This window comes from Eucalyptus grandis, chromosome 5 (genome assembly GCF_016545825.1).
Source record: "Eucalyptus grandis isolate ANBG69807.140 chromosome 5, ASM1654582v1, whole genome shotgun sequence".
Classification (NCBI taxonomy): domain Eukaryota; kingdom Viridiplantae; phylum Streptophyta; class Magnoliopsida; order Myrtales; family Myrtaceae; genus Eucalyptus; species Eucalyptus grandis.
Genome location: NC_052616.1, coordinates 41133498 through 41150043, shown reverse-complemented (window position 1 = coordinate 41150043; position 16546 = coordinate 41133498). Strand labels below are relative to the sequence as shown.

The 16546-nt window shown below is 38.3% G+C and overlaps 2 protein-coding genes across 3 annotated transcripts; one reads left to right on the top strand and one right to left on the bottom strand.

The window, feature by feature from the left end:
- Window positions 1–397: 397 nt before the first annotated feature.
- Window positions 398–1182, top strand: LOC104445028. Its single transcript, XM_010058823.3, has 2 exons — window positions 398–832; window positions 955–1182. The coding sequence occupies exons 1-2, from the start codon at window positions 524–526 to the stop codon at window positions 976–978; spliced, it is 333 nt and encodes a 110-aa protein (XP_010057125.2). The 5' UTR covers window positions 398–523; the 3' UTR covers window positions 979–1182.
- A 3278-nt stretch (window positions 1183–4460) lies between these two features.
- LOC104445030 (protein HIGH CHLOROPHYLL FLUORESCENCE PHENOTYPE 173, chloroplastic) lies at window positions 4461–13749 on the bottom strand. 2 transcript variants are annotated; one of them, XM_010058824.3, is made up of 17 exons: window positions 13592–13749; window positions 11921–12175; window positions 11657–11818; window positions 11429–11479; window positions 10205–10339; window positions 10013–10036; window positions 9782–9893; window positions 9043–9168; window positions 8872–8921; window positions 7591–7749; window positions 7415–7510; window positions 7187–7302; window positions 6710–6833; window positions 5538–5651; window positions 5305–5385; window positions 5049–5229; window positions 4461–4714 (listed from the first exon to the last, which is right to left on the bottom strand). In XM_010058824.3, the coding sequence occupies exons 1-16, from the start codon at window positions 13610–13612 to the stop codon at window positions 5083–5085; spliced, it is 1773 nt and encodes a 590-aa protein (XP_010057126.2). In that variant the 5' UTR covers window positions 13613–13749; the 3' UTR covers window positions 4461–4714; window positions 5049–5082. The 2 variants fall into 2 exon arrangements, with proteins under 2 accessions (XP_010057126.2, XP_010057127.2); XM_010058825.3 differs by lacking the exons at window positions 11921–12175; window positions 13592–13749 and having other exon boundaries at window positions 11429–11474; window positions 11657–11799.
- Window positions 13750–16546: the final 2797 nt, after the last annotated feature.

Sequence of the window (16546 nt, the reverse complement as noted above, 5' to 3'; positions counted from 1 at the left end):
TGACCCTACATGGATGAGATCTTTCGTAATCATCACGATTGAGATCTGTCAAACAGTTAAAATCTATTACATTTCAGTCAAAACGACAAAAGATTTACAGTGGTATAGAGCTCTGTGGTACTACAGCCTTGGCCCCCCACATTTCAACCGATGGAAATGGAAGTTTTGGCTTGTGAAAGTAGGGCCAGCGAGGGAGGGAATATCGTGCGTCACGTAATTGTACGCCAGCAATGCGAGGAGAGGACTGAGCAAGAGATGAAGTATGAGCTCTTCAAATTCCGAAGACCGAGCATTGTAGCCAAGAATGGTTAGGCTCCCTCACAACTCGTGATGCGCAGAACCTCCTCAATCATTGCGTCCACGTCCAGCCATACACGTCCTTGTCATTCTCCTCAGATTCTTCACATTGATAAAAAGATCACTCGATGACTTTGTCTCCCACCCTTTCTCTTTTATCCTCCACAAAAGGGTCATTCAAAACTTATCATCCCCTTCCCAAACCCTTTTTTCCATTTCCCATCAGATGTCTAATGACATCTCTCCGGTACCTCATTCCCCTCCGCCGCCTCTCCCCCCCGAGAGCTCGTCATTGCGGGTCCAGATGGTGCCAAAGTCGGTCTCCGACCAGCTCCTCCAGAAGTTCTTCGACTCGTCCGAGTTCGACTTCGACTACGAGCAGAGCGGGTTGTGGTCTCCTCCCGTGAGGAGGAACGTGTTCTTGAGCTCCCCCGGAAACATATTCACAGAGCGCGAGATCGGCAAGATGAACGCCAAGCTCAAAAGCTTAATGGACGTCAAGCGCCACCGGCGACGGCACAAACTTTGGTTTATGGTACGGCATGCAACGACCCAATTGACATTTGTTTGTTGTTCTAGTTTTCTCTGGAATGACACAGTCAAGCAGTAATGCGTACCTTAGAAAATTTACAATCTCTATTTCTATTTCTATTGCAGGCACTATGGTGCTTAAGAGGATAATGTCAAACTCTCCTCTCCTTTGCTGTTTGCTTTAGGGATAGACTGTATGGAAAGTAGCAAAACCTCTTCTTCCTATTTTCCCTGTACTAATGCAATCTCAAAAGAACATTGACATTAGCTGAGCGACTAAGTGAATAGGTACTAATTATGTTCAAAATGTATTTAACTTCACCAAAAATTACCCAATACAATTGTCAATGAACTCGTTCGACCAGGTCCGGAGCAACACCTTCAATCCAAGAAACAAAAAATCGAGGGTAAAGTCTATGAATTGGTGCAAGTGATTTGATATTTTCTTTGCCAATGAACTTTTTTTTCCGTATTCACTTGTATTTTTTCACGAAACTTCTCAACTTATTGATAAATTTTGTCGCCTGACTAGCCATGAATTTGATGGAAGGAAACAAAATAAAGGAAGAAGAGAGAAAAAGTAAATGGAGGGAAAAAAAAACATTTATTTCAGTGATATCATGAAGAAGCATTGATGATGCACGGAAGCTGATGTTGACAAAAATTCGGAACAAGAAACAGTAAAAAAGCAGCCTCAAGAAATGCCAGAAAAAAAGTGATACCACTCGACCAGCTCTGCCAAGAGGATTTGGTCTCTTCAACTTCAATTCTGATTGTACCGATGAATCCGTACGCTCAGCCAAAACCACAATATTTCTTTTGAAATTAAAGTAATTATTCCTCTATCTAATTATCCCTCTCAATCTTTCTCCCATTGAATTGGTAAAAAACATTAACGAGATCAACTTTGAAATTGATTTTTATTTGTACTCTAAAACTTAAACTACATCGTTATGCCAACGAGTACACTTTGCACAGAGTCATTTAATTACTGTCATTTCTTTTGAATACTTTCAAAAAAAAAAACTTTAAAAAAAAGTAAATCATGTATTTAGTCTCCACAATCCGCAATATATCATGTGACAAAATGATTGAATAAAAGGGCATCATAAGCTAAACAACATCCCTTTACAAGCCACGCAATATGTTTTGTTGTAAATAATCCAAGATGCCACGCTTGATGGGCTATGTACTTTCGAAAAAAAATACCAAAAACTCAATTCTAAGTTAGGGATGACGCAACGCAACTGAAATGATACTACTTTGATATTCTTTTGTAACAAGTAAGAGTAACGACAACATGATTAAGATCAAAATCCAGCAAAAGCAAAGAGATAAATCAAAACGAAATTGTAAAAGTCGAGCAACCTCCCGTCAATCGGACTGGACAGTCGAAGATCCCCGAGAGGGGCACCCCTTGAACATGAAAATCCGCATCATCCGAATATGCGGGCTCAAAGAGCATACACATATCTGACTTTGATTGCCATGGAATTCATATTAGGCAAATAGACATTACTTTTACTAATTTGAATCGAAGGATAATATAAAATCGATTTATTTTCGGCATTGCAATGAACTCATGATCCTCTCTCCCTGTCTCTGCGCTTGTGGTCCATCATTCCCAACAAAACGAAGAGACATCATTCCTTTCAAAACTCGTGAGTGATGAGATGGGCCACATGATTTGAAAGATGCGAATGCTCAAAACAAAGAGAACAATTAATGGCTGCGCTGCGTTTGTCCCCGGACTGGAGAAGAACCCGAGGCTCTCTGGGGCTTTTGCTTCTGTCGGCGTTGTTTGTGTCGTGCGTCATTGTTCCCGGGATCAGCCGCCGCCGCCACCGCCACTGCCGCCGATGCTGCTGCCGCCATGCACTGTTCTATTGCCTTTTCCTTCGCCCACGGTCAGCCAAAGGAATGCTTGTAAGAATGTGCTTGTGCTTTAGCGAATTAAACTTCGCCCTGATCAGGAGAGTAATTTCTTCCTCTTTATATCCACATAGCCTACCGAATGAATAAACTCCATGCACCATTTGATCAGATACAACCCTAGTCGAACCCTCTGAGCATCTCCCTAACACCATTGATCAGTTAAGACTGAAGTCGAACTCTGAATAAGTGGTTCAAACATCAGACTGTTTGCATTTTGCTAGTGTGAGGAATCAAACATCGTGTCATGCACCTAATCCATTTGCCATATCAGGCGACTCAACCGCCAAACTGACCATGCAGGACTATAGTTTGGGGATACGAATGTGAGGCTATGTATGGGAATGTTTTATAATTTCTAAATTATCAGAAACACATTCGCATTTCAATTAGTGAAAAGGGGCACAAACTGCATCCCCCATGTGAGATAATTTAGTCTCTGCACCACGTTGTTCATATATCAAGACCCCTCTACAAATCTTTATCAAGGACAAAGTAGATGGTGCTTGGAATGAGGTCACTTTTGGAGAGGATTATCAGCTCTCTTAGCAAGCCCCAAAGACAGACGTGCTTGCTAGTCTGACAGTCCTATGATGTTCTTTCAGTCACTTCCCAAGTAATTTCATGCCCAGATTCAGATCACTGTAGATAAAGTGATTGAGACGTCAGATGGGTCGGTCCCGCGTGGGATCTATAGTTTGCTCAGATCATCAGCCGGTCCCCAGGCGGACCGAATCACCAAACCAAAGAGTTTCACCACTTCCACTCAACTGCTCAATACACCGCATAGGAACAAACATGCTTGGGTCTACAATGCATTTAATATAAATCACTAGAATGCGAAGTGACAATACTATAGATTCACATAAGATCCGCTCCATAAGGATCAGAATTTAAGATCAATGTACCTACAGCACTGGAGATTTCAAATTACATAAGCAGGACAAGATGATCAGGTACCGCCTGAAGCAAAATCAAACAAAAACACTGTTTTTCATGGCTACAGTCGATAGAAAACCCTGGGACCACCTCAAGCTATAGACAAGTCATCTGAAGGGTGCTTTCGCAGCCTGTTTGATAATAACTTAACCAAGAAACTCGTACCCAAGACTCTTGCATTTTCCCTTCATACATGTGGACACTTGCCACAGTCACAGCTGTACCATTTTCTTGTCAACAGAGAATCTCCAACACTGTCAATTTTTCCTTTTATCGGTATATCCTTGCCTTTCTTGATGGGGGGGGGAAGGACCAAAATGTAAGCTACAATCTGTCACGATTTCACGTTTATATTTAGCATGATCTAAGAATCAATTTCCTTTTTTTCATGAAGCATCCTATATTTTGCTACTAATGTGATGATGCCTTTAGGAATATTGTTCAAACTAAAGCGGATGGGCCATTGTACCTAGTAATTTTTAGCCATATTCCTAGCGACACCATCCTCAACACCAGAAAGAAGTGATAATTTACTGTAAAATTTTCTCTCTGTAGACATTGTTAAGAATCCCTTACAACAAAGCCTGTTTTTAATTGAAAATATTTCACCTGGGAACTAAACAAGCAAAGGAGTATAGTAATGCATGACGGATTGTCAAAGGCAGATCATATAATCATTACAGAGAAGATGACTCTGGAAAGGAATGAACATAGAATGAGAAAGACAAGCAATTATCAAACAGAGTGGTTGAATGCCAATATTGGAAGAAGTGCTACTAAAACAGGATGCAAAACCTTTTCATATAAACATAAGTTTCAGTATTCAACAGAAGAATGTTGATCCATGTACTTATAGACAAAATGTACCGGCATCCTATTGATTGTCACTACATCAAGTTTGATGAAGTGATGCTTCAAACCTACACGCTGACATGAGAGTTTCAGCACTGATGTATATTTTCCCCCGGTAAGTTTTTCTTATTACATAATGTCTGCCATATTCAGAGTAAGATTCCTACACAAAACGGAGAAATAAAGTAAGTTGCAATCTCGTACTTGATGTAAAATACAGAATCTAAAGTTGAATTGCATTTTTTATTAGAAAGATGACTATGTAAATCGACCATTTATCCAGCCAATATCCATGGATGTTAGTTTTAGAAGTTTTACTCCTGTGGTTGGAACGGGGAAAAACATGAATCATCTACACAATTTCTATCCATCTGTTTCATCTGGAACTAGCTAAAAAAGAGCTACAAGAGAGATGACGTGTACACCATGCACATACAGTAAGCAGTTCACAGAAACTCCAAGAAATTAATTCAAAACAAGTTACAGGATGTACTTACAAGTATGATGTGAAAGATCTAAATGAACTGGCGATTAGACAGCAACGGGACTTTTCTGAAGGAACTCCTTCCCTGTGATGCCATCTTTCAAATTTTTGAAGTACTCACTGTAGTCCTTCTCAGGAGGCGGATTTTCAGGGTCCACTGTAAAAGGCTCACTGAATGGGACCACACTTTTAACCTGGAGAGAAAATAAAGTAAGATTCTTGTCAGGATGTTGTCCTTGTGCGACATGAATTCAATGCCATTTACTTACCTCAAATGTCTTGTCACAAGCATATGGACTTTCCAGAGCAGCCACACAAATGCGAGCAATCTCTTCCCTTGAGACTTTCCCCTGAAAGTAGAACCATTGCACAAAATGGAAAATTAAGAACACATTACTTTCCCATAGAAACTGGATTATGAGACTTCAATAAATAGAAATCAGAAACAAGACGCAGATGAAAGAATCTAGCTATGCAAGGAGACCAAAGATAGTTCTATTACCGTGATGTTGTCTCCTTGATCAAAAATAAGATCTGCTCCAGCTGGCTCCTCAGTCAATGCGCAAGGCCTCACAATAGCAAAGGGAATTCCGCTGTCTCGTATCAAATCCTCCCCCTGCTCCAGATAAGGCCAGAAAAAAGATAAACGTGACAACAGGAAACAAAAATTGATTCCAGACTGAACACATTTCATGGAAATCAGAGGTAGAATGAGCAGGACTGAGAAAAGTCATAACATAGGCAAGATCAAATGTAGTTTGGCATTATATAGAGTCAACAAACACAAAAGGTAGAAAACCTTCAGAGTTGCAGAAGTAACATCAATACATAGTTCGCAACATGGCTGCAAAATATACATGGTGATGTCACAAAATCAAAGATATAAAAGCAGCTGTTTTTTATTGAAAGGAGGGCTTTATTATTAACCTAGCAACTGATTGCATGGGAATTCCATAAAATGAGCTTTATCTAGCATGGTAGGACCCTGGAAATCCATAACTCCTCCCTCTGTAAGAAAATCACTGGTCCAGCCACACATTATCAAAGTTGGGGAAGTTATATTTTCCTCCCTGAGATTACACTCATCCCCCTGAAGATAAACTTGTTTCACTTGGCCCACTAAACTTTCACAATCTAATTAGTTTGCCCCATGATGAATTTTTCACTAGAACCGAGTTGCTTTTGAGGCACATGACCCAGAACTAATGATATGGATTGTCCAAAGACATTGTTTGGTGCCAATCCTAGTCATTCATCTATGCACTTTATGGCTGCCAATATAAGAAAGTAAAAAAGCTTTGGTTCATTAATGGCATAAATTGACATCAAAGGATTTCATTAAGAAAATATATTCATCGGTTCCAACAGATCATATCTTGTATGCTTCAAGGGCAAGTCAATTTTGACGAAAAATTTGCCAGCAATAAAGAAAATAGGGCAAACTTATGCAAGTTGTAAAAGTGTAAGGGCGCAATCTGAGATGGAAGAAACTTCAGGGGGCAAAGACTAAGCATTTTTATCGTGTCAACCGAATGATATTATATATATAATCAGCTTTTAATGTCAGCAGCAAATAATACTACGACTGTCGTGAAGAGTCAAATCAGCTTTTTTGCTGAGGAAATATATAATCTAAGCACCTAGAATATAGGATAGAATTGTACAAGACCATACCTTCAACTTAAAGGTCAGAATGAATCCTAATTCCTTGTTCAACCGGACAGCAGGGGGTTGCTTACTGAGATCAAGTCCAGGCCGATCAGGTCGTGTTACTCCTGCGGAGCTCACATGTACAAACCTAACATTCAACCAAAATGTAACTGATGATGACTGCCATCAAATCAAAAGCATCAGAAGAAGTAACCAGCCAGTTTTAAATTATGTCAGAAAATATTCAAATCCCTGGAGTTCCAAATCGACCATTTATATCTGGACTCTACCCTGTTTACAGAATAGACTTTTTACTTAATAATTTGAATTCTTTGTGGGTATACCCTCAACTTTACTTCTCAAGCAGTAATTAGTTCAGCAACTTCTGCTGTCTTATCATTAATATTGCCAGCTTTCACTAGTCAAAGTTTACACAGAGGAAATGAGTGTCCAAAATATGTTGGAAGTTATTCATACAATTTTCTAATAAAGAAAACAAACCTTGGAGTCACAGGATCCTTTATGTAAGCTCTTATAGTTGATATTGGTAGTTGAAATGCACCCTCCACAAAACTTGGGTTCAATTTCCCATCATACTCAAATTTGCTGAACATCAGCTGAAATGTATTACCATTAAATCAACAAGAAGGGTTAAAAAGTTCTAGCCAAAATACGTAAAGGCTTAAGAAATAAAATTAAAAAATCTAACAATCTATACATGAATCACACCTGCAACGACACAATACTGCTTGGGTCAAATGGTGGAGCATCTGTCACAGTTCGTGCTCGAAATATAGGCCTCAAAGAAGAGAATGGCAAACGAACCTGAAAATACAAATGAAGCTTAATTATCAGGAATATAAGGAGAAAAAACAAGCTCAAACCTTGACTCAACTGAGGCATACCGACTGCCACTGCCCTCCAACAGTGTCAAAGCTAGCTGTATAACCGACAGTGTCCCAATCACGACTTGTTCGAACAATGAGTTTGTAACGGAGGCCATCGCCTTTTAGACGAAGCTCTAAACCATCATATGCAGAAAGATCCTCAGCTACTGTAAAATTCTGAAAATCAGAAAGCAGTTTTACCTCAGAAAAATGTGCACTGGTTTAAAAAGAATAGAACATAGCACCTGACACACAAATAAACAAAAGAAAAAAAATTCATCGCTGCAGCACACACAGCACACTATTGGAGAAACAAAATCGAAATATGTGTATATAATTATCTATAAAAATGGGTATATAGTGATAAATTGTCGCTGCACCAAGTAAATTAAGCCAACAAATTGTCAAGACAGGTCGCTCATTTGCATCAAAAAAAGAAATAATATTACAAATGTAGACAACTGAACCTCTTGTGTGCAAAATAGTATAGACAATTCTTGGTGCTTTTAGTTGTCAGCTGAGAAATTAGTCAATTAATACTTCAACAATCAACGAAATATTACAAAACTTCATTTACTGCCTTGTGAGAGATGAAACCAATCCACCAATAGGCAACCAAATTGATGTTTAACTATCTCAATCATAGTAGAGAATAAAACAGGTCGACAACTAAAAGCACAGGAAACAGGTTGAGTTAGGCCCTACAGACTGCTCTAATACTTTGAGCATGTTAGGCTCAAGGAAATGCAAGTAGCTTTCAGGTACACAGTTGATATGTCAACTCACTTTTTATGCTAATGTAGTCAGATAGATTTCTTGCACAAACACATTAAAATTTTGCATGATCAATTTCTTCTCTCAACCTTTATTCTGAAGTACTCCCACAAAGTTTTCACCTAAGAAATTTCCTTCGATTCATCCTTATTTATGGTTCTACTTCTATATTCAGGTTATACAACATTTCAAGCTAAACCAAGAAAAGTAACAGTTCATCTTAGCAATAGTTAAAGCATTTTGGATATAAAACACAAGTTTCACAAGGAATCAGTTTGATAAATTTGAAGAGAAAGTACCAATCATCTGTTTCGGAAGGAACTCTCTACATCTACCTTAGGTGTCCTTAATCAAAAATGCAATATGTGATGAAATTAACCATAAAAAGTTTCTCTGAAGCAAGCATCTTTTCACGTATGATGAAATTAACCATAAAAGGTTTCTCTGAAGCAAGCATCTTTTCACAGGTAGGCACCACATATGCTATAAACAAATTATGAACTCTGGATATACATCGGATCAGACCTTTGCTCTGATACTGGTAAAGCCACCATTGTTCGCAGTGGAAACAACACCTTCAATCAGATAGACAAATAGCAAAGTTAATAATGAAAAAGTAATGCAAACCATAACCACATTGTTCCATCAAGAGAGAACTACAAGTTCCATGCAAGCAACAAATTCTAAAGAACAAACCTCGAAAAACTCCAGTAGGGCCACCATTTTCACCACCCTTGGAGTCCATCACGAATGTGCTTTCACTAACTCCTCCCATCACAACATCATCCAAAGCACCCCAAGGCAGCTCTTTAAATTTATCATCTGCAAAAATAAAGCACGTAAAAGAAACCAGAATTAGAAACTGAGTTGGCCAGCTTATTTTCTCCATGTAAAGAGCCACCAAAGTGCTTATGTAGAGTAGTAAACTCACAAGCTGAAATCAAGTTCTTTTTAATCTAGGTAGGTTGTCAGTCTCATGCAAACCCAAAAATGACACCCCACCCTCTTCGGGCACTGCCTCAAAATGTTTCATTTCATCAGTTGGCCACAGTCCAAAAGAATGTGAATGACTCATGGCCTATGTACCCGAGTCAATCATTACTAAATTTGCTATTCAAGCTTCCTAATCATGTAAACAGACCACTCATCTTTAATAAAGCAGGCTACAACTTCTTACATACAGTCAACAGATGGTAGGGAGTCATGGCTTTGATCAGCTACAGATAAAGGTGTACATTTTTCTTCAAGCTAACTCAACTATCTTAACATCTTACAACCAAGCCAATGTAAAAGCAAAGTAACTCTTCCCAGTAAACAACTTCAAAGTTTTCTTTCCAGGAATAAGTAAACTTACTAGCAAGGCACGAAGGGAAATACAAAGGGAATGGATGACATAATCAGAGTATCAAAATCCAAAATGATGGAAGTCACACACCTTCGAGACCAAATAATACTTTTCCATTCCGCAGTCCAACACCCTTTCTGACAGCATTGATTAAATTTCTCATCCCGACGTACTCAACCATTTCAGGTGAATCACCTTTGATCTGCATGTGTAAATAAAAATCACTCTTATCACCACCATGATGTTTGGTTATCCCTTCAAATTGAGCATTCTAGTTAAGAACAAATCTGACTTCTCCAGGATAAAGAGTAATTTCTCAACCTCTGGTTCAAAAAACTTGATTCCCTGCACATCAACATTTTTCAGGTCAAGAACTCAGATAATACAGGACAAAAGCAACTTAAAAAAAAAAAAAAAAAAAAAAGGTTGATCAGAGTACAGAGTTGACATTTTATCAATACATCCACAAATCTCCAGCCTGAAAATTTTGCATGCGAAGCTCAAAAAACATACTTGGCTGTATTTTGCCCTGTCAGGAGTGTCCCCTTCCTTTGGGCCAACGATGACAGAAACAGCATTAATGACTTTTCTCACTCCTCTGAAGTTCTCAGGGGCCAGAGTGCTTTCCTTGGTGATGTCTCCAACTACCTGAGATTAAGGAAGCGGAGAAGAATAAAGTTGGGGTAAAATGGCAGTTTCACAGTGTGAAAAGTCAGACCAACAAACGACCAAAAAAATTGTCAGACCAATAAGGATAGATTGAACATACGACTGTCAAATCCTAAACAAAGGGACTGAATTGGCCATTGACTCATTGGATATCCAACCATTATAAACATGCTTAAGATGCTCTACCAAATCAAAACTAGCAAGTTTTGTAATGCACCAGCTGATTTAAAAGTAAAATGCAGTAAGTGTAGAAATAAACATAGTTTTACTTTTGAAGGAAGAACATTAATTGTAGTGCATTATCAAAGACTGCAAATCATTAATACTAGTTGCTCACAGATCACATGCGGATATTCTAGAGAATAGACTACATGCACATAATTTAGGCTCCATATAGGTCTACAACCAGTAGTCCTCCGCAACTTTGTGACTGGTTTATCTCAACAGTGAACATTATGCAGTACATCACACTATCTCAGAGTCTGTCTATGGTGCCCCTGGGCACCTGCCCTCCTTGGTTTTATGCCATCATCAATTTGTTTATTTTGTCAGAGTCCAACACAAAGTGTCATAAATTCTTGTGACCCACTTCACCACAAAAATGTTCATTCTATTGTAAATAGTTGCGAAATGTCATAAAACCACGAATTCTTAACATTAAATAGTTACTGCACTTTTATTGGAGTATGACGAAACGAACTGATTCACGATAACCTATAGATTGAGGAAGGGCATGGTAACACCGGGGCACCGCATAAGCAGATGCACTGCATGCAAATGCATATTATGACAAGAGTATACTCCTGGAAACTCCAATAAAGTAAGGTCTAGCACTCTAGTATACGAACTCATACGAAGAAACATGTCTAAGCAATGACAGAGAAACAACAGCAGATAGTTATTTCTTTATTATGCGCCACACATGCTCATGTTCAGTTACATGATATGGCCAGCTTATTTATTCATTTTCAAAATCAAGTAAATCCAGTTTAAAGAAAAGGACACCACGCTTCATTAAGCTGCAAACTACAAAGTGCAAGAAGAAACAAAATTTGATAGGAAGCTCACCAAGTCAACGTCTGGGCCTAACATCCTTCTTGCCTTTTCTTCATTTCTGACCTAGCAAGTTTTCCACAATCAAATGAATGAAATGTGGAACACAGATGGAGTGCGACAATCAAAAGAGTACATTAGCTACCTTGTCTGAACCATTGAAGTAATCAATTCTCTTTCTAAGCTCAACAACATATAAGGACAAGTAAGAGCAACCAGCAAGGCAAGGCAAGAGATAAGTACCAATACACGGACAGGCAATCCTTTTTTGCGCAAGATGTCCACCACTCTTCTCCCTACACCCCCAGTGGCTCCAGCAACTAGGACTATACCGGAAGATTCCATTCTTTTTGGCAGTTCACTGGGTGCAGGACCCGATAGTTTCTCAATTATGAATTCAATGAACTTCACAAAAAAGATAAAAGGCAAAAAACCAGATTAGTTAATCCATAAGGAGAAATGCATTTATTGACATTACAAAATCAGTAGGATGCTGGTAAGTGCTACCTTAGAAGGAGATGGGGGTCCTTGGAAGAAGTATATGGTCTTCAAGAATCTTCCAAAATCCCAGCCTTGCTTTCCAGCTTCTGCTGATATTGGACCCCTATAGGAAATTGATAGGCGACTATCTAATGAAGACTTGCTCGGTAAAGTCTTGGACGTTGCAGTGAGTTGTAGAAATGGTTTAGGAAGTAGAGAAGGTGGACCCCGAGGATGTACAGGTCTCTTACAATATTCACTTCCAATAATAGATGAGGTACCCTGTAGCATCAGTTGATGGAGTAATAAAAAAGCTTATATGAACCTTGATTTCAGCATATTGAGCTATACCAGTACAGTAAATAAAATTAACAGATAAGATAGATTAAAGATGTTAAGGAAATTAGGATTGAAGATTGTCAAATCAAGATTGTGAAGCTTCAGCATATCATGGACCAGATGATTTATTTACCGCTATTTATCTAACTATGACAGAATTTCTTTAACTACAGGGCTACTTGGCAGTTTCACTGGATTGTGGGAATACAAACAAATTAACATGTAGGATGCTTTTAGTAATTGATTTGCTGCAAACACTAGAATCATTAACCAATGAAGAATGAAAACATAAAATGATGGACTTGGTTTACTTTAATCTTCTAGATTCACCAGTTCACTGCTCAATAACCAACACTTCAAGAAACAGCTAGTTTTTCAATGATAAGGATGCCCACCTTAGGTAGGTAAAATGGTTAATTTAATATACAACAATTTAAGCAAATCATTCGACAATTCATGGTCTTCTTCTTTTATTAAGAAACACACTCTTCTTCAAACTCAATTTGGTAATTGAACTTTAATTTTGGCCAATTTAGTCTTTGAAACCACTCTACTCTGGCAGGCATGTGAAATGGCAATCTGACTCAGGCATCGGACTCAATTTTGTTGATGTGGCTGTGCACATTACCCTGCCACTCAGCAGAATTTGTAAAAATGCTAATGAAAACATGCATCCCATGGCTGAGTAGGATCGCCATGTGCAGCGACGTGCATGTGATGTGCCAGCAACAAGAACAGCCACACAGTTCCTTATTTTTTCGATAAATTTGCCTGACTTGGTAGAAACGTGCACAGCACATCAGCAATCGCAAGTCACATGGCTGAATCAGATCTCTGCGTCATATGCCAATTGGACCAAAACGGCTTCAATAACTAAATTGGTTCAATTGAAAAGTGCAAGGACCAAATTGGCCAAACTTAAAGTTGGAGGACCGAATTGAACATCGAAGAAGAGTGCACACACTATTTTGACACTGTCCCCCTTTTTAATTCTCACTGCTAGACATCATGGCATAGAGAAATGCGCCACTCTAAGCCACCACCATTTCATGCTTCTACACAATTTGAGAACCCAAAAACTATTCCCAACCGTAAATCACACTCAGATATCGCCCTTCAATCTATCTGCTACAAACCCAAAAAAAAAAATCGTAACTTTGTACGTAAGCAAACCGGGAAAAGTTCCAGTTTTCTTCGCCAAATGGGTATCACTCTAAACTAACATAAAGGAAAGTGGACGTTCAAAGCACAAGAAACCCATCAAGAATCGAAATTTCGTTGAAACTCGAAACCAAAGCCATTTGGCAAGTGGGCAACCCCCTGTAATCAGATTTAACCGGAGAAAGAAGCATCCATTACCTGAAGATGAAGCATCTCCATGAAAGAGCCAAGCCCTTTCTCACTTTAGCTGGAAACTCCAAGGACTCTCTACAGAGCTCTCGAATTGTAGAGAAGTTCGTGATATTTTCCTTGTTGTTACAGAGAGAGTTGATGGGACTGTCCCTGATATTTGAGGGGAGACAGAGTAAATGCAGACCACACATGCAATCAACGTATGCCAATTGACAAAGCATTTGGAAAACTTCATGGGCTGGGCTCGGTAATACAGAGCTACCGGTACAAAATAATTTGGGCTACAGCAGTATAATCTTCACTCCTTTTCGGCTTTTGGTTTGGCAAGGATCAGCTGTAAATCCTAGCCGAAGCTCCGGCGAGCGACCCGATCATGGAACTACTTGCAATTCATGATGTTGAGCTATCGAACCTGTGTCATCAGCCAAAGTGGGTACCGTTTATATTTTTATTTTTTATGACTTGAAAACCGCCGTACAGCCGGCAGCTGGCAATGTAAACCCGGGACGACCCGAGAGGACCCACCTCCCCCAGACTACAAATGAGTCACACAAGCAACTACGGGGATTTTAACTCGCTCTCTTCCGATAGAGGGATTGAGTGCAAACCACGTGACCACCAATGGGGTGGGTACAGTTTATATATTGGCCACTCTTTCTTATATAAAGAAGTTCATATTGCAAATGATTAAATTTAAGTCGAAAAATGTTGTAAAATGAAATGAGTAGTCTTAAAATTATCTTATTGAAGTGTTCCATTACTATACTAGCTGTAAGTGGAAGAATTTGACCGGTATAGATGCACAATACATTTGTACTTTAGAGATCCTATTGGATCTTTTTTAGTCGGACTTCAGCATCACACCTGCTGTTCAAATTTTAAGGAAATGGGAAATGTTTTTCATTTTTAAAAGTCCTTTTAGGGTTTAGAAACAAGATGCTGCATTTTTTTTATTTGATAGTAATTTAGGTTCTTTTATAATTCATGCAAATGAAAAATTCAGTCAATATGACTATAACGGACAATAATGTGGAGGACGATAAATCCACTCGTGATCTACCAACTAAAGTAGCTTGATTGGTTCAAATCCAATTTGTGGATAAGCTGTAGTTCTTTTGTTACTCGCTCCATGCCATCTAACAAAGACTTTGTTACATATTTTACATTGATGTGAGTACTCTAATCCAAGAGATGTTTATTGTCACACCCTGAATCCTATAGGGATAGGGGTAATGACACAGCTGTTCTTCCACCTAAAGAACACAGCCTCAAATCACCCAAAATCAACTCTCAAAAGTCCCAATTGACATCGTCATGCTCTAATATCCACTAACTGAGGAACCTTAAAAGATTGGGAAAGAGAAGAGTGAGCAAGCATAACTCAATAAGTAGTGCATATATTTTCTAAATAGATCGATCGGCTACTATACATATATAATGTGTACCAAAAATTCGTAATACAAAGTCATGATATAATATACATATCAAATCAAATATGTATTTCAACAAATCTTTATATAAATAAAAAAAAAATACTCATCTTAATCCACCATCATAATACAAATATCAATAGTCAAGCCCATTGATCAATCTCAATCACATTTCAATGGTTTATTCCATTGATATATCTTATATCAAAACACATGTTGATAGTCCATCTGTCGACCAATATTTTGCTCAATATCTAACTATAATCACGACACAAAGCTTGATGACAAGGTGACCAAGACTCCCTCCCTAGCAAAGTCTCCACTTGTAAAGCCTGTGGCTCGGTCCAAAAGAATATCCTAAATTTGGTATGCATACCCACAAAGTCTTCAATGGGCTCACAACAATAATAAGCACCAAACTCACATCCTCAAATATATACAAAATCAAATATTTGTCGCAAATCAGTTTCATAAACCAAAACATATAATCTTTTGCAACTCAGTTCATCAAATAGAAAACACTTCACAAGATATTTCTCCCATTGTTTTGGAATCTATTCCATGAGCTTGCAACATTTCAAAATGCCTTTCATAAAAGGTTTCTCAAAACATTATAGAACCCATTTCATAAATTAGGTTATAACACAATACATATATGTATCATTTCACAATATTTTTCTTAAAACCATTCTTTGACTATTCATATAATAGTAAAAACTCGATCCGACTTTTTATACAACAACAATGTCATTTCATAATCCATACTATCTATAATCCATAGTTTCATCATTCATACTATCTATAATCCATAGTATTTTCAGAATATGAGTTTTACATACTCAAAGACAAGATAACTTCACTCACGTGGAATGCCTAAAACCAAAGAGCAAGAAGCTAAATGAGCTAACGACCTCGTAATCTTAGCAATTAAACAAGAATTGACGTTTAAACCAAGGAAGACACTACCTCAACTACGAAATAGCTTAACTATGCTTAAACAATAACAAAATAACTCCTATGCACTAACAAATCGCTCACTTGAAGTGATTATTCAAGCTGTTCATAACGCAGAACTTAAACGCGAAACCCTAAAATTCTCGCTCCAACCATTGAGCCAAAATAACTCCTGTCAAAATACATGGCTCTATAACGCCATAATCCACCATTTTCATTAAAATCTCATAACTCAACAACTCAAAATCAGACTTCGCTGCTTAAATTTCACAAAACTTTGATTTTAAGCCTTGATTCAAAAAATTACTATGATTAAGCAAACGAAGGGCACGGGCACTTAACGAGCATTGTGATACGTAATTGAGTTGGCTTGACGAGATGTGCGTCGCGAACACATGCAAATGTCCTCTTCTTTCTTTTCCTTTATTTCTTCTTCTTCTTTCTTTCTGTCTATCCCTTCTCTCCTTTTCTTTTCTTCCTCGGCCGTGCGTGCTCTCACCCTCTTCTTTTCCTTCTATAACAGGCTGAAAGTCCATTTTTGTTTTTCTTTATGTTCTCTCTTGTGGGCCCCATCACT

Excerpts from the sequence above, each read along its gene's own strand:
- LOC104445028 (XM_010058823.3), top strand. The coding sequence starts at position 524 with ATGTCTAATGACATCTCTCCGGTACCTCATTCCCCTCCGCCGCCTCTC. Across the intron at positions 833-954 it reads GGCACAAACTTTGGTTTATG|GCACTATGGTGCTTAAGAGG; the intron begins GTACGGCATGCA and ends TTTCTATTGCAG.
- LOC104445030 (XM_010058824.3), bottom strand. The coding sequence starts at position 13,612 with ATGGAGATGCTTCATCTTCAG. Across the intron at positions 6,834-7,186 it reads AAGGATCCTGTGACTCCAAG|GTTTGTACATGTGAGCTCCG; the intron begins GTTTGTTTTCTT and ends GTTGAATGTTAG. Across the intron at positions 5,652-6,709 it reads TTCTGACCTTTAAGTTGAAG|GGGGAGGATTTGATACGAGA; the intron begins GTATGGTCTTGT and ends TATCTGGAGCAG.